Below are 17728 nucleotides of genomic sequence, written 5' to 3' on the forward strand. Positions count from 1 at the left end.
TCACCACTTTATATCTTGGTTGGTTAATTTGTACAAAATCCACAGTGTACGGCCAATTACCCCCATAAAATGAAAAAATGGTCATAAAAAGTCAACGTGTTAATTAGATGAACTTTAGAGGTGTTGGGGGGCTGATTTTGTTACCCTTTGACAGAGCCAGGCTAGCTGTTCGCAGTCTTTGTGTAAGAGCTTAGCAGCTGCCGACAGTAGCTTCATATTTAGCGTACAGTCACGAGAGTGGTGTCAATCAATTTAACTGACTCCAACTCTTTATCAGAATGTCAAACTATTCCTTTAAACTTAGTGTAACAGTAGCACAAGTGGAGCCATCTTTAAGTTAGCTAACTGACTCAGTTGTGCATACAGTTAGCTAACATTAGCCACTACAAGCTACTTGTCATTCCAGATCCAGTTTCCTAAAGACCCCTGAGCCTATTGAATTAAATAAGAGTGTTTTTTTTTCTAATTTTCATAGCTTTTGAGTTCAACTTTTCATTTGTACAACAATACATGCTTGAGAGAAGAGCCACCACAGTTGCATAGTCTCACAATTCTCTGGTTCTGGTGCACATCCCCTGACATGACCCAACCTTTGACAGTAGAGGCACAGAGAAGTGGCCTGGAATTATGGGGTCTCATAAATAAACAAATAAACACATTTCATTCTCAGAGTACTTATTCTAATTACAGCCCTGGACATGTGCTGAGCAGTCTCTAATTTCTCTCCGAGCAGAGAGACTTGCGGAGCCGTCTGCGGCAGACCTGCAGTCGGCAGATGTAATTACCACATCATCTCTGGTCCCTGGTACAGCGAGAGGGAGGGAGGGAGGGAGGGAGGGAGGGAGAGAGGGACAGGGAGAGAGAGATTGATCCTAGTAAACAATAATTAGGGTTGGGGATGGTGTATTGTGGGACATCTACTCGGCGGGACAGAGTAAAGAGAAGGGAGAGAGGAGACAGACAGGGATCATGGGCAGATGAAAGCCTCTGGGATAGACAGAAAGGGGGGTCTACATTTTCATCAGGACCTGCACACCAGTGTGCCAAGTAGGACTGCAAGTAATGCATCTCTGCATCTTTTTTTATTAATAAACTCAGTATTTAGTCTGTTATATTGACAAATTGCTTGCCTTGTCCAATCCCAATTGTATTAGCTTAACAATAAAGTAATGTAAACAGCAGAAAACAGTCACATTTGACAAACTGGAAAAGTGACTCCCTGGTAAACAACTTAACATAAAATCACTGGGGATTACTTTTCTGCTAATTTTAGCCGTAGCTCCATGCTCATTAAACTTTGAGTTGCTCAAAAACAGATGTGAACAAACGTCACTAAAAAGCAGCAAAAGCCTAATTGGGAAATTAATTTGTACCTAGTATGGAATATTTTATTGTTCATTACAATGCTCCTATCAGTTTAAATAACTACTGTAATATATTAAAGGTGCCATGTGGAGTTTTCTTATGGACTGTTAACGTTCAGTGTTTCCCACCAAAAAGCCTTGTGTGTATGGAGGTCCAACCAACATATTGGATGTCTTTTCTGTATTGTTAAAAGACTATTTTGGACTTCTTTAGACTTCTTTACATCTGTGTTTGCTAGCTTGTGTTCTTCTCCCTTGCCATTTTTCCTGGCCCAGTGCTACATGTGGGGCACATCACCCGCAGTCAGTGGAGTAGTGTGAAGCCATGAGCAGGAATGCATATCGTGTGATTTGGTTTCCTAAATGGTGAGTATGAGATAAAACACAAAACAGGAACCCACTCACCAAAACATTGTTTTATAGCACTACTCTCATTCTTTTATTTCATCTGACTCAAACATCTGAGTCACGCAACAGTACACACACAAAACAACAGAATTGCTCAGAGCTGTTGTTGTTTTCTCAAGTGCAAAAACAGCTTTTCAAACGTTGCCTTGTCACGGTTCTTTGAAGTGCTGAGATTAATAACTTTGGGTCCTTAATTCCTAACTTGACACGGTGGATGGTAGTAGAACTGCCCTAGACCTCAGATCCTCATGGGCCCCAAAGGACCCTGGTTTACTGCGTGGCAACTGTTTGTAGTAATTTGATCAGTTTATCTGGTAAAATGTACTGAAGCACAATATAAACTGAAATCATAAGAGGCTTAACGTGGCTCCTGCATTTTTTCCCCTTATTTTTAGGTCCTGGCTTATAGAGGAGCCATGTGTCAAAATGTAGTTTTAAAATTTGTATTATTTAAAGTCATACTATACATTACACTTATTTCTAAATACAATTTTCGAGTATAGGAACACTCGTTGTTAAATGCTTTGTAATTTGCATACGCTCTGCAAAGTAACTACAACAACTATAAATGTAGTGGAGTAAAAAGTAAAAACTGTTTCCATAAAACTCAATAATCAAAGTATTTTCACATTATTACACCAAGCATACAGTTTATCTTCAAACCATTCTCTGCTTTTAGGGAGAGGGGAAATACCACATTCAATCAGAGGCCTCACACAGAGCAACGGATGCTGGGAATAAGGAGTCACCATCTCGTGGGGTGAAAAGGAATAAGACTTTACGGGAAGGAATATCTCCCCAATGAGAGGACTGGACGAAGAACATTGTGTGAGTGTGAGTGTGAGTGAGTGTGTGTGTGTGTGTGTGTGTGTGTGTGTGTGTGTGTGTCTGTCTGTGTGTGTGTGTGTGTGTGTGTGTATGTGTGTGTGTATATGTGTGTGGGTGGGTGGGTGGGTGGATGTGTGTGTGTGGGTGCACATGAGGCATGTGTGCTGAAACTCAGACTTTACAAACACACATGCGGGAATAGCATTTCGGTGATTCTTGCATTCCCGACATTCCTTCCTGTGAATTTCCAGTCAGTCAGTGAGGCTAACTGTTCCAGAGCTCTGACATCACGAGGGGGTTCCACTCTGCCTTCCACATTCTGCCTCCCGCTCTCTCTCACAATCCCACCCATATTTGGAAGTGAGAGGAAGGGAATCCCAGATGATGACTCAAAGGCTTCTGCTGCCAAGGGGAATTCTCTCCACATCTGTTTTTGTGTGTGTGCATGCCTAGTATTAATGTGTGCATTACCTCCTTGAGCTGAAGATCTGCGGGGAATTCAAAATGTGGCTTGAACAGCTGCGTGAAACAACAGCCTATGTCTGTATCTATACAGAAAAAGTGTCACCCTAAGTGATGTTGTCTTTCTATTTATAACCTGCTTTTCTCTTGGCAGCCATGGCAGTTAAAAAATGTGAATGTGTTTGCTCTTGAAATCAGCTCTTTTTGCCCCATAAATCCTGAAGATAAGAGATAAAGTGGGTGAAAAACAAATACTCCTTTGGTAGCACACAGCACATGGTGGTGCCATGACAGCTCGAGGCTGAGTCGATATGTAAGCTGTAACCAGTCACCCCGCTTTGGACCACTTCAAATGAGGCCACAGAGATAGATAGGACCATGAGGCTGTTCAATGTGCTCAGCAGAGTGTAACCAACCGTCTACCGCCTGCTGGCTGCAATAAACTCCTACCTCCACAGAGAAGTTTATTGGAATCATCTTATTTCTAACGAGAAAAAGCAAGCTCAAACGTGAATCACATGGAGAAGAAGGAAGCAGAGCTTGAGGGTGAGATGGCAGAACAGACATGGCTTCTTTTTCTTGGATGTATGATGTATGAGGATTTGGGTTTGGGAGAGGATGGAGAGGTCTCGCACTCTGGGTCTACGAAGCCGTATCGGGGCCTAAATTTAGACCCGCTTTGTTCTCGTCTGCATGCTGGTGACAGAGGACTCGGCTCTCTGGGGCTGTCTGTGGTCCAGTATATCAGAAAGGCTGCTGTTGTTCTCCCCGGCAGTCAGAAACACAGACGTTCCCTCAAGCAGCCCAAAAAGAAAGAAAGCTTTCATGGAATATTCTGTTTAGCCGCACAGACAGTTGTGTATGATACCCCCGGGACCCATAAAACAAGTAATTCACAGACAATATCTCACCCACGCTCTCTTTGCAACAGACTACAGCAACATAAATCGAACTGATTTTAAGGAGGAGACAGCATTCAAAGGGTTTAGACTAGAGCATGTGTTGATCAAATCTGGGCATATTGGCCTGCAAGGCAACATTTTCAAATGGGCTGAAGGAAAAGTAAATAAAGTGATACAAGACACAATAAACTGAAAAGGCAGAAAAAAAGGTAACCTTAAAATTAGCTAGTAAGAGAAACATGAACCCATAAATCACCCTGCGGCTCTAGATTTTATTTACGTCATGCTGCTCCTCACAGGGACACTGGGCTGGCAAATGATGATTTTTTAAAAGCTCAGTCACCTCAAAATCCCTCACTAACTTCTTCATTACCAAATCAAGCTGATTAAAAACGTGTTAATGGGCTGTGCTGTGGGTGCCTTAAGGTAGGAGGGACATCAACAGCTCAAAAAAAAGCTATACAAACATATCAGAGGGACCCCCAAACAGTTTAACAAATTGATGACACAGCTAGTCATCTAATGGAGATGAAAACACACGCAAGCATCCGACACATCCTTAATTTGAGCATGCACACAAACAGTGCAAGAGGGAGAAAAAAAGGAAAAAGAAAAAGTGACTCACTGTAAACCAACTGGGACACACAGTGTCTTATCCTGAGAGAGTGTGAGAGATGCCCTCCTCTTACTGACGGACAGATGGATACCCCAATCTGCTGTGTGCCAGTGTGCCAAAGGACAACTGGTCACCAAACAACCTGCAGCTGGGAGCAGAGACCTTTTGGCTCCTTTTGAAACCAAACCATAATTTCTGAAATATCAGCTTAGTGACAAGGAGGTGAACTGTGTAGGGCGAACCTCGGATGTTACCATGTAATTATTCTCACGATTCTTGAGCGGCCTCTAGCGGCCGTACTTGGAAACTGCAGGTTGACATGACGTCAACGCGGAATGTTCCACTTATTTAAAAACAGGGTGAACGGGGTGAATTAAAAGACTATTACGGTGTGTTTTTAGACTCATTCTAAGCTTATTTCATTGCGGAAATATTTATTTGACATCAAAAACGTGTTAAGTGTAGCTTGTTCAAAAAAATAATGAAGAAAATGAGCTGACAGCGTAATAATGAAAGTGTGGTTTTCCCCTGTGAGACGAACGCAAAAAGTGCTCAAAGAGGCGCCTTTTTACTGAGCTCATGTCGTCAGGCAAAAACGAGCCCTCACGTCCAGTAGGCCGACACTTAAAGCCAAAACAAACACTCATTTTACAGCCATAGCGAACCCCTTCAACAGAAATTCACCAACTTAAGCTGAATCATACAACATGGCTACTAAAAAGAAGCGAACGCCAAATGTGCAGAATAACAGTTGGGTTGTCATTGCTGCAGGTAGGTGAAGCAGTGCGATAGTACACTAACTAGAGCTAACGTTAACTAAGATAGCGAGCTTTTTAACGCTACGTAGCAAAGTTATTAGTCCTTAAAACTGTCATCCCTTCAATTACGTAATGTACTTAAAGGTAGAATTGTTAGTCATCATGCTATCATGCTCAACTTTAGCCACGTATCACAGGAAATAAAGGGTAACTTGTAAGTTGGCTAACTGTTAACTGTTAGTTACTTTGTTGCAAACTCTTCCAACAGAACCAGCGTTAATCATTACGTCAGTGCTTCAATTAACTTTGCAGATGAGTTGTCAGGTTGACGTGCAACCAGACAGTGATCGTCTCCCACAGAGTAAACAGTGATGCTCCATCGTGGATCTGAACTCACTTCTGCTCTGGTGTCCGCAGACTCTTCCATCGACTCACAGAAACACGACAGTGAACCGGCTTTTGTGAGACTGAGGAATCCGTCCACAGGTTTTTTATTCTATTTGCTCAGAAAATAATGAAAAATGTGCATTTCAAGTTCCCACAGCCCGAGGTGACGTCTTCACCTCGTTTTGTCCAACTATTACACAAAAACCTAAATCTATAAAGTTTACTGTAATAATAAAAGATAATGAAAATCAACAAATATTTACATCGGAGGGACTGAAATAATGGTATTTACAAAAGTACTGAACATATTGAGTGTTCCTTGTGGAATTATTATTATTATTTATTTTACCTGTAGTAGTGCTGTGGAGCTGTTTTTCTATGAGTTGGTTCCTGTTTTATTTATCTCGCAAATGTTTTATGAGGAAGGAAATGCATTTTCATCTGTTCTCTCACGGATACACACAATGCGTTTTGGGGAGTAGCACTGAATGTAAACATAACTTGTTGCAGATCAATAATAAAAGATGAAAGTTAGTTGCAGCCCTAACGAGACTGTATTAACATGAATGAAACATGAGGGTGTGTACAGAATAAATAAGTATATATATCGTATATATAAAAGACAAGCCTTTGAGTTTTCCCAGCAGTGCATTTCTGTATCTTGTGAACGGCATTTTAAAATAACAAAGTAACACTCAGTGTTTTTTTTTTTTTATTATCCTGCAGACGCAACATCTCTGTACATGCTGAGCGGGGGTGACGTACAGCTGTTTGAGGTCAAAGCATTTGAAGAAGGTTTCCACTCCTGGTTTGTTGGCCAGACTGTACAGAGAGGTTGGTCTCGTTCCTCACTACAGTGTACTCTCTGAAGCGACATAATCAGAACTACAAGCGCTGCTCCCAAAGGTGGCTCACATTACCTTTAGGCCCCATAAGCAGTATTTCTCCGCTGTAAAATAGTTTTTTATATAACTGTATGAAATGTTGGTTGAAAGTTTAAGTTGTTATAAAGTGAGTGGTGTTAACTTAATTTAGAGGTGCTGCACCTTTTATTCTGTAATATTGGCTGTGGTCTGGGTTCAGGATTTGAATGTTAATCAGGTGTATGTGTCTTCACAGATGGGAGACTTCTCATCGTAACACCAATGGATCCTCTCTATCTAATTATGCCCTATTTGATCAAATCTGGCAAAGAGGTAAGAAACGCCCCTCTGGAGTCTGATTTACAGTGGTGTTTAAAGCTCCATATCTAACTTACTTTACATACTCACATTTCTAAATATATAGTGAACTAAGCATCTGTTGGGCCTCCTCCATGATAAGGAATTCACCTCAGTCAGCTGTAGGAGGGTGAAGAGTTAGTAATTTAAGTTTGATACCAAACAAGCGTATTTACTGCACCAGAATATTTGACGTCATCACAAATAAAAACTGGAGCGGTGGCCATCGTATCATAATAATACATTAGAGCAGCAACACCGTGCCTCTAATACAGCCGTAACTGTGTATGAATGACTGCAAATAGGACTTTAATCTTTTTCATTTTCGCATTTAGACCTCTCATATGGAAGACGAATACCTGTTTTTATCTCTTTTTAATGTCTCTTGCGGCTCAGGGGAAGTTCCAGCCTGTGGATCAAGTTGTTGTGGATGAGGAATTCCCAGCTTGCTCAAGGCTGCTGAGCTGCACACGTTCCCTGGCCTCGCTGCACCACATTGCCGAGGAAAAAGGTGAAGTTTAACTCTAAAGCTAATATCGCTCAACTGTTATGCAGATTTGCGTTGTTTGAATGCTGTGTTTCATACTTCCAGAGGTGGGAAAACTGAGGTTCCACCGATACAGTCACGAGAAGACGATGCATTGGTTGAAGAAAAAGGTATTCTGAAGAGCTCATCGCCGGTATTTCATATGAAATTAAAACAGTTTGGTTTCATACGGTGGAATTGCATAATTTAGTTTGACTTGTTTGTGTAGGTGGAGAGGACAGTCGGTGTGCTCAAGGCGAGAGACATCTCTGTGGGAGAACGAGTCAAATCCACAACATACATCAGAGTGAAGTCCGAGTCGGACCACCACGACGGTGCGTCGCCTCACCTACAGACCACTTCACTTTTTAAGTCCCATCTCATTACTGCGTTGTAGTCCAGTCTCACCCTTCTATGATGATGAGGATGATGATGTTGACCAATAGATGGCAGTAATATTGCACCGTTGACATCTATGGGTTCTAATCCTAAAATAACATTTTCTCAACCTAAAACTAGCAAACTTAAAGTAGGATTTTATTGCTATTTACTGGCTATTCTTTGTGATACAGAGGACTACCTGCGCTATGCTCATGGCCTGGTATCAGAGTACCTCAGCGAAGACCTGAGCAAAGCCCTCCTCAAACACTTGCAGTAAGTCCAGACTTCGAACACTTGTAAGTTATGATAATTATTAGGGCTGAGGTGAAGCGGTGATCAAGCATGCCTCTTCTTATTTCACCCCGCAGGTTACCAGAACTCACAAGCCCAAAGGACACAGAACCTCCTTCCAAGGTATGTTCCCGTCTCTCTGACATGTGAAGTCAGTAGAATATTCTCTTAAGTGTGTGTAACGTCATCCCAGCTTGTAGCGGTGTGTGTTTCTGTGGTATAAAAACAACAACCATTGGTCCTCTTTGTCATGAAAAGCTTGTCATACTTCCTCATTTGGCAGAAGCGGAAACTTTCAGACAAACTGGTGGAGGCCGAAGAGGACTATACCAAATTCAACAGTGCAGACTTTGCGCGGAAAGTGAGTGAATACGGAGCAGTCTGCCTGAATAGACCGAACAATTATTTGCTCCGAGCAGCATTTGTTTTGGTGATGTAATGACTGATAGTTGTTTCTTTTTTTTCTTTTTTTTCTCTGAAGACCTTGAGTGATTGTCAGTGTAGCTCTTGTTTGTTGAATGCTTTCTGTGAGCCTCATCTGTAGCATGTAGGTCAGAGGAGATCACCTTGTGGAACAATGTATTTTCTCAGATAGAAATGACGTTCCCGATGTGGAATGAAAGGTGTGGATTTATATTGATTTTTATTTTTCTTCCTTATTCCAGCCGCCCAAGAAGATGACTGCGGCTCAGAAATCTCTGGCCAAGGCGGACAAGACTGGCATGAAGACTATGTCCTCCTTCTTCAGTCCCAAGGCCAAAGCAGAAAATAAATGAATGTTGTATAGCTTCTGTTTTTTTATGTGAAACATTTGTAATAAAGAAAAGAAAATGTATTTGACATGTGGTTTTCATTTTATATTGTGGTTTGAATGATATTACAATAATAAGGAAAAGGAATTTTGGCATTTTTAGTTTTAACCACATTGTTTGTATGTTGCAAAGTATTAGCACTCTAAACTATGGCTTTAAGGGTCACCTTACTATAAGTGGACTATAAGGGAATTGGAGTACTTAAGTATTTATACTTCTACTCCACTACATTTCAAAGGGAAAACCTTTTTCTACATTTCACACATACATTTATTTGACAACTATGTTACTAGTTACTTTTGAGAATACGATTTTACTTAAAAAAACCCACATGATACACTTACATGATGCAGTAATATACTATTAATTTACAGAGTAGTATATAAAATATCTCAACTTGGTTCCACATTGACCAACTACAAGATTCAAATGCTCTTGAATCTATTTGTTAGTGATTAAAACAATAATATAACAAGTACTTTAACCACATTTTCTTGTAACACTTAAGTACTTATTATTAGTTAACGTATTTCGTAAGAGTATGGTATTTCTACATTTACTTGCATAAACTATCTGAATACTTCTTCCACCAATGCAGATAACCCAAATTTAACTCAGCCCTGGGACTCGCCTTGCAAATCTAAATCTCTTATGTTCTTATTGCTGTGAAGGACATTGTTGCAATCAACCGTTGGCTGCAGTCTCTCCGCAGGTCTGATCCATAAACGACTAAACCTATATTCCATACACTATATTATTACATATATAAAGGTTGTGGTAATCTTGAGATGTCGCAAGGATTGTTTTTTTAGACCATGCTGTAAAAATCATCCATTTAATATTCTCTTATTTAAAGTGACATACAATTGATATATATTAGCTGGATATTGATGTTTATATTGATCAACGATTTAGAAAATCACTGAAACAAATTATACTAGAAAGGCCTTTTTCACTGAATACATTTGGACATGTCACAGCAGAAAAACATTGTCTTGGCTCACAGAGACATCGTTCATGTTATTAGTAACACCTGTGGTTATCCAACTATGAGAAGTCAAAATATCCAATGTGAAAAACGAAGAATTAACTTGACGTCATCAGCTGGACATTTTTCTTTTTTTTACATTTGCTTTATTAAAATTGCTTTTAAATATTTTATGCTACTATTAATTGTCTGGATGGAGTTTTAGCAGATCATACAAACTAAGTGTAGCTCTACGTCAACAGAGTGGCACTGCTGGTGGTTTCAAATGTCTATCAAGCTTCACTGCTTTTTTAATTTGGGCTTGAAGCGCAGTGTCTGGAATGCACTCTCCACCACTTTGGGCAGATGGATCGGGTTCCTCTGCAGCCGCAGTCTGCTGCTCGTGGACCCGCTCTGGTTTTTCTTCTTTGGGGCGCGTTCGTTGGCACAGTCATGAACTGCTTTCTGCTTGGAGTCATCTGCGACCCGAGGAACCCGCATTACCCAGTTAGAGTGCAGGTCGTGTTCGGCCGAGCTGGAGGCCACTGTGAGAGGGGAGAGCACAGAGGAAGAACCTGAGTTGAGGCTGTTACTCTGAGACCAGTAGCTTCCAATTCTGGACCTTAAGACCCAGAATGATTTGAACTTAGCAGCGAATGAGATTAAGTAGACCAGGGGCAGTTAATAAATCAGCATCTTACAAATTATGTCCCAATTCTTAACCAAACTTGACCATCACCAGTCGAACAAGCGGTGGAAGAAGAATAAAGCAAGATGAATTTTGACATATAGCAGGAAAAGCTTAGGTGTCATCAATAGCACTACTAACGGCTGCATTCAGTTCAGGTGTATCCGTTCAGCTCTGTGGTGACCGCTGACTGGAAGAATGAAGGCTTCATAAGCATTATTAGTTACACCTGTGCTGCCTGCTTTTGAAAAATAATGAAAAGTAAAAGTATAACAATGTAAGAATATTTCATTACAAGGTATGGATGTAATTGCACTACTTAAGTATCACAAGTATGACTTATCCTGTCAGGAGCATTTTAAAGTAGCTGGTCCAGGTGGAGTTACATCTTACACTATACTGTCACAAAAACAGTTTAGCAACTACAACTTAGAAATTAACTAGTAAAAGCAACTGACTAAAAGTCAAAATTAGAGTCAAATGCACAACAGTAAACATTAAAATGATGCATGTTTTTTTAAATGAAGAAGTTAATATGCCACAAAGTATATGAGTGAATAGGTAAATAGATTAAAACACCTGTGTGGTTGTACCATGGACGTGTGTCTGAGCCTGAAGCTCAGTACTTGAGATAATGTCCATCTGACCTCAGCCATCTTAATATCCTTAAAGGGACAGTTCACCCCAAAATAAAAAAAAAGAATTTCTTCTCTTACCCATAGAGCTTTTTATCCATCTAGATTGTTTTGGTGTGAGTTCCCTAGTTTTGGAGATGTCTGCCTTCTCTTCAATATAACTGGACTATATGGCACTCGGCTTGTGGTGCTCAGCAATGTCTCTTTCCAGAAATCATGATCCGGTTTCTCAAGACAATCCACAGGCCTTGTTGTGAGGAAGCGTGCATCTATGCTTGATACTGTCAGCGTACGTAACACCACTGAACTAGCTAACATTACAGCTCAGCCGAGAAGCTGGAGGAGGACACAATTAATGTTTACATCTCATGCCGTCACGAGCATGAGCCTCTCGTCCACGAGTAGATGCACTCTTCCTGCTGATACGGTTGGCGGTGTAGTTCGGTAGAAAGACAATATTTTCCTCCCTAAAACTGCTCACAACAAGGTCTGTGGATCATCTTAAGAAACCGCCTCATGATGTCTGGAAAGAGACATTGCTGCTGAATCTTTAAAATGTACTTTTATGGTGCTTTGACAAGCTGAGTGCCATATAGTCCCGTCATGCTGGAGAGAAGGCAAACATCTCTAGAGCCGATATCCTCAAAACTAGGTAATACATAAAACAATGGGTGGGTAGTTTGTTTTGTATGTAGAACTTAAATGTAGAGGCCTAGAAGTAGCATACGATAGAAATAAAAATACCCAAGTAAAGTGCAAGAACATCAAATGTATATAATCAAGTACGGTTCTTGAGTAGAACTACTGGTGGAGGAAATATTCAGTTAACTAAGTAAGAGCAAAGTAAATAGTACCAGCAAAATGTACACAAACTATCCAAAGCAACAGCACAAAAGTACTCATTGTGCCATACGAACAGCCTCTGTAACTGTTGTAATTATATATATTATAGAATTGGTAAATTCTATTTATGTAGATACACTAACGCAGCTGTCACCATGGAAATAATGTAACTACTTTACATACTGTTAGGTTGTTGTATGTAAAGCGATACATCATATCATCTTATATTTTGTATATTAAATCTTACAGTACTTAAGTAAACCTACTTAGTTGAGTTCCACCATTGTAAACCCAGTTTACGACGTCATATCTATATTAAGCTGTTTAAGGCTTGCAGGTCCTAAATGCCAGCATCCTTTCAGTTAACGAGAGGATTTGAAACCCACCTATGAAGTCCACGTCTGCATGTCCATCATCCATGTACGGTTTGCGTAGAGGTTCGCTGTCGCAGCCTGCGATGACGGCATCAAAGAACTGCAAAGTGTCCTCCTCGCTGGGGACTGGAGGTGCAGAGGGTTTGGCTCTTGATATCTGCGGTTCGAAAAAAAACCCAGGAGAACATTCGTCTTTGATATTGCCTGCCATGTGCTCGGGGATAGATGATTTAAGCTTACCGGTTCTTCCTTTGTAGGCGGCGGGGGTGCAGGCTTCTTCTTGGAGGATACTGTGGCCTTGGTGCGGTTGCTTTTCAAGTCGCTCACACTCTTTGTGTATTGTCGTCTCAAAGCCACGAGTGCTTCAAGGTACTCCAGGCAGTTCTGATTCTGAGAGTAGAGCCATATCCTGTCCTCTTGTCTCTGATAATAGTACAAGGTCGACTCGATGCTCACTGTACTTTTACTCCGTTTTAAAGTTGAGCCCGCGGCTGCGTGACTTTTCTCTCCCACCACGAGCATGGAGGTGCTGCGGACCAGCCTGACGGTGCAGGCGTTGTGGTAGTCCTGCTCGGACCGAAACCCACCACCACCACCACCACCATCCTGCCCTCTGTGTCCGGGATGGTTGGGACGGAACACGTTATTAATCTTCTTGAACATTCCTCTAAATGGAGTCTTTCAGGCTTACAGACTTGACTTCCTTAGAGCTTGTGAAGCATCCATCCATATCCGTCCCTTGAAGCAGACCAATGTGTCTCAAAACAAGCGAACTGAAACACCTTTAAACCTGACGGGAGCTGTTCGCTGTGACCGGTCGCTGTCCAGGGTGCTGAAATTGCGAATCGGCTGCCCTCGTCACACAACAGCAAAAGCAGGTCCGAGTCTCTTGTCTATTCTGATCTCAGCGTGTCTCCATTGTTGTCGGATGTTGCTCAGCAACATTGCTGTGGCAACGGGTCGGTAACTCGACACTTTGCGCTACCATTACTACTGAGCAGCAGGCCTGTGTCAGATATCCTGACTCATACAAGACTTAGTGGACAAAATAACAACAGCCAACAATCCGACGGACTCTGGGCCTGTAGTGTCCCTGCTTGTGAATGTGAATCCACCTCTTAATAAACCATGTGTCGATCAAACAGGAGATCTTAGAAAAGAACATATATGATAGGTTAAACTGCAGCTGGGTTAAAGTGTTCACATTTCTGGGGTTTATATGAAAAGGCTCTAAAGATCAAAATAAATAATTCTACAATGAATGACCAAGATATTGTAACAAAGTCGAATGATGTTGACTTATGTCTAGGTTTCCTCGCCTGATTAATAATAAAACATGGTCTCTCGTGTTTCATGTGCTTCTATTGTTGGGCTTACCTGATGCAAGCAGAGGAAGTCTGAATACAAGAGTCTTAATTGGAGCGAGTCATATATGCAGACAAGGTACTTTCATCTTGGAAAAATCTGTGGCCATGAATACAGCCTGAAAGTTTCCACCACTTTCACCAGATATAAGATTCATACAAAATGTTTCTACCACAGAGGTGCGCAAATAAAAAAAATAAAAAAATATTTCACAACCGGTGACATTAAGTATCATTCCAAGGTCTCAAGCACATTTACAGCATTTACTTAATCTGGGAGTAGAATACAAAAAAGAGGAATGTTTTATTAGCTGAGTGGTAAAAGCACATGCCATAAACCCACACTGCTCCAGGCTCGATTTCAGCCATGGGACCTTTAGTGGATGTCACAAAGAGCTCTCTTTCTCCACGGCCAAATTAATGCAAAAATGACCAGAAAAACATGCTGAAGAGTAACACGGTTTCATGGAGGAACTGATGAGTTGTGGTTACATAACCGAGCGCAAGGTCACACTTCTGCTTTTGGCGGCGGAAGAGTAAAGCTCGGAGCTCCGAACAGCAGTTATTTGACTAAAAAGATAAACGTCCTCACTGAGAGGTAACTCAGAATTTGTGGTGTGATTTATCAGAAAACGAAAACAGGAATCAGTTAATTGTGATCATATTAATTAGAACTTTCTTTTCTGCTTTTCACTTTACACACCTGTTTCTCTTACAAAGAAACAAAACCACTGTGGTTTCATTTTACAGCGTATGTTGCATTCATAAGAATAACACATCTGTCATTTCACTTCATTTGGCAAGAGGAAATACTAATGCAGAGGGAGATGCATCCTCATGTGAGGATGTAAAATAGATATAAAAGTACAAAAGTAGGAACTACTTTGGGATATGCTCAGCCTGTCTGTAACAAGCCTTTGAAAATATGATATTAATTGGCAACATTGTTGGAAGGTATTAATGATTAATCCAGCTGCAACATTAGGTTTGCAGAAATGGGAAGACAGAGAAAATATCTCACATTCCCACTTCCTCTTCTGGTGGTACAAAACAACCCTCACACAAAATTGCACTGTTATTCATGCAGATCTTGAATGGAATACAGTCTGCAGGTGGGTGTCTCAATAGAAAATGCAATTTTTCTAAGAAGTGATTTTCTCTACTGTGGTAAAGACGGCGGAGGACTGAGAGACTGTGATTCTGGTCTAAGTTAGGTAAGATGTTTGTTTCAGAGGAATATGATTACTCTTTTGATTGTTATATGAGATACGGTACTCTTTCATTAAATCCTCTTTTGGACAGATGTCTCTTTCTGTTTGGGGATCAATGTGTTAACCTCCTTACCCACAGAACTCCAAATGGATCAGGAATCCGATCCTTTCAGACCAAGTTGAACTTTTTAAAGAGGTATCATTCATGTACTCATGAATGATCCGGTGTTCGTCAGAGTTTTGTCCTCATTTTATTGTATCGTTTAATGTGTACTGTTTGTTGAGTTTTGTAAATGCTGTGTGGCACAGTATACGGCATTAGTCCATGTCGATATGAGAATAAACACTAAATGAATGGATAAATCTATGTTGACAGTTGCATCTTATCACAAGTTGAAAACTGTCTGACATGTGGTATGTTTACATAACTCGGCTAACAGCTTCTGTGAATGTGCTCTTTGTTGCAGCCATGCTTTGTGAAGGCAGATTGTTGAGTATGACCTATGGTGAATTGGAGGAGCTGGATTCACCTCTTCCTCAGAAAGCTCCCCAGAGGGCGTTTGGGCTGCCGAGAGCAGCTGCTACCCTGGTGCCAGGCTCCATCAGACACACTCCACTCGGTCATCACAACTCCCCCGAGCTGACAGGTTGCATGGACAACAGGAGCGATTTAGAGTTGTACATTTCTCCGCTGCAGTCCTTGGACAGCAGACAGATCTCTCCGCAGATAGAGATCCCGGCTCAGGCTCGCTCAGTGGGCGATGCCCCTTTCCTGGTCCCCTCCTTCTGTCAGAGCATCTGCCAAAACTACAGCGACCTCCACATTGGAGGCGACCAGGTGCTGCCGCTCTCGACTAATGATGGAGAGCTCCGGCTCTGCACTGACGCCCAGGCCGTCGGCCCTTTCCTCCAGTCCTGTGATGTCCCCCCGGCTGTGGAGGATTCTCCCCCAGGAAAGACATCTCAGGGTGGACTTCTGCATCCACCGAGAGGGGGTTCAAATCGCTGGAGAGTGGGGAGTGTCCGTGATCGGAGCTTTTTGTTCCAGGGCCGCGAAGGTCCATTCTCCAACTCTCTTCTAAATCACTACCTGGAGCAGAAACTGTTGGATTTGTACCAGCAATACATGATGGAGAACATGGCCAGGGAAGGGGCCCCTGGTACGGATTCGGACCCTGGCCCCATTTGCCCTCTGCTGGGGTCAGAGCTGGTCCTGACCAGCCTAGACCAGATCACTTTGAAGCTGAGCCGAGAAGGGAACCTGGAGGCCGGCCTGGCCAAGGACATGGTCCTCAGCTGCCTTCTGCGGGTGGCTGGCGACATGCAGTCAAGTGAGATCAGCACTCCCTTTCTGCAGATTTCAAACGAGGCATCCAGGGAGCAACTCACAGAGAATAAAGGAGAGTAACCCCAGTATCAAGGAACTCGCCGAATCAATTCTCCCTTTCATTTTAGTTTTATCACCACGAAAATAAAATGAAACCGAATACTGTATTGATTTCTTTTATTTTCATGAGCTGTGGAGAGGATGGGGTTGAATAAAAATCCTGTGTATGATTATATGATCATATCAAATGGTGTATGTGGTGAGCTATTGTTGAGCAGTTCTCCCTCTATGAAAGGACAATAAAAACAGGAACTGAAAATTGAAACTGATCTTTCCTTCTACCCCGCCTTGCAACACATCATCAACAACATTGTCCTACTTCTTGTACTGCTGGCCACTTCCCTGAGTAATGGTTAACACTTTGGATGTCTCTTTATTGTTTCTCTCTGGTGAAGTGCAGAAGAACATGGTGTTCTGTCGTTTAGGACGCAGATTCAAAACAATATGTACCAGTTTGATCCATTACTGTTTATTTCAGTGGAATGAACTCACGCTTTCTTCATCGGCGCTCCGATCCGTCGCGAGCAACAGAGAGCGAGCTGTACCCAGAATGCCGTTCGGCGGTGCAACACTTAATAGAAGTACCTTCTAAATACACTACACAGTGTGTACATAACGTTTCTAATAAATATGTCCCGTAGATCTCAAACGTTTGCACTTAAATATGCGAATAAGCCAAGTGCGAAGTCGATCAGATGAACGGTTGTCGAGAAAATCAAAAGACGGTCAGACAGACAGACAAAGACTCCTTCCATTTTAGTTAGATATGTTGATTATCGACATGTCTGTTGAAGTACAATACAAAGCCTGATGCAATCAGTTGATATTGTGAACCTCAACGGATAGAACAGTACAGAATGCCACAACTAAATCATTTGCTTATAAATATATATATTGTTGTGACCAAAGATATACTCCACACAAATAAACCTATTGATCATTTATGTCTGATCTCATTCTCTGCTGCAAGTGATGAAGATATCACTAATGAGTTGATGCAAAGTCTGCAGTTAAATAAACGGTCACAAGGGGGAAGCATTATCACCTAACTTTTTAACCCAAATGACTTTGACACACACCTTCCTACTTCTCTCATTTCTTTCATTCATCTCCTTCACTGTCTATCCACTCCCTCACCTCAACATCCATCCATCCATCCAGTTCATGTTTCCTATCATCTGCACCCTGCTAATCTATGATGTCACCAGGACTGGGTTATAAATCTGTAGCACGCAGGCAGTCGGGCACTAACACCAAATTCAACACAGTGTCTGATACCGGTTCCTCTACAGTGTAAACAAAAT

General features: G+C 41.6%; 3 protein-coding genes across 3 annotated transcripts; 2 read left to right on the plus strand and 1 right to left on the minus strand.

The window, feature by feature from the left end:
- Positions 1–5150: 5150 nt before the first annotated feature.
- On the plus strand, positions 5151–8978 carry rnaseh2b (ribonuclease H2, subunit B). Its single transcript, XM_068705042.1, has 11 exons — positions 5151–5351; positions 5756–5824; positions 6452–6559; positions 6845–6921; positions 7342–7456; positions 7538–7602; positions 7701–7806; positions 8044–8125; positions 8221–8266; positions 8427–8504; positions 8809–8978. The coding sequence occupies exons 1-11, from the start codon at positions 5288–5290 to the stop codon at positions 8917–8919; spliced, it is 921 nt and encodes a 306-aa protein (XP_068561143.1). The 5' UTR covers positions 5151–5287; the 3' UTR covers positions 8920–8978.
- An 862-nt stretch (positions 8979–9840) lies between these two features.
- LOC137891259 (uncharacterized protein C13orf42) lies at positions 9841–13843 on the minus strand. Its single transcript, XM_068735785.1, has 3 exons — positions 12703–13843; positions 12475–12619; positions 9841–10467 (listed from the first exon to the last, which is right to left on the minus strand). The coding sequence occupies exons 1-3, from the start codon at positions 13123–13125 to the stop codon at positions 10223–10225; spliced, it is 813 nt and encodes a 270-aa protein (XP_068591886.1). The 5' UTR covers positions 13126–13843; the 3' UTR covers positions 9841–10222.
- Positions 13844–14896: 1053 nt separating this feature from the next.
- LOC137891266 (TLR adapter interacting with SLC15A4 on the lysosome) lies at positions 14897–16689 on the plus strand. The gene is made up of 2 exons (XM_068735799.1): positions 14897–15040; positions 15505–16689. The coding sequence occupies exon 2, from the start codon at positions 15507–15509 to the stop codon at positions 16443–16445; it is 939 nt and encodes a 312-aa protein (XP_068591900.1). The 5' UTR covers positions 14897–15040; positions 15505–15506; the 3' UTR covers positions 16446–16689.
- Positions 16690–17728: the final 1039 nt, after the last annotated feature.

The sequence above is a fragment of the Cebidichthys violaceus genome, unplaced genomic scaffold (assembly GCF_023349555.1).
Source record: "Cebidichthys violaceus isolate CVI_PGR_0920_01 unplaced genomic scaffold, fCebVio1.0.p SCAF_11, whole genome shotgun sequence".
Classification (NCBI taxonomy): domain Eukaryota; kingdom Metazoa; phylum Chordata; class Actinopteri; order Perciformes; family Stichaeidae; genus Cebidichthys; species Cebidichthys violaceus.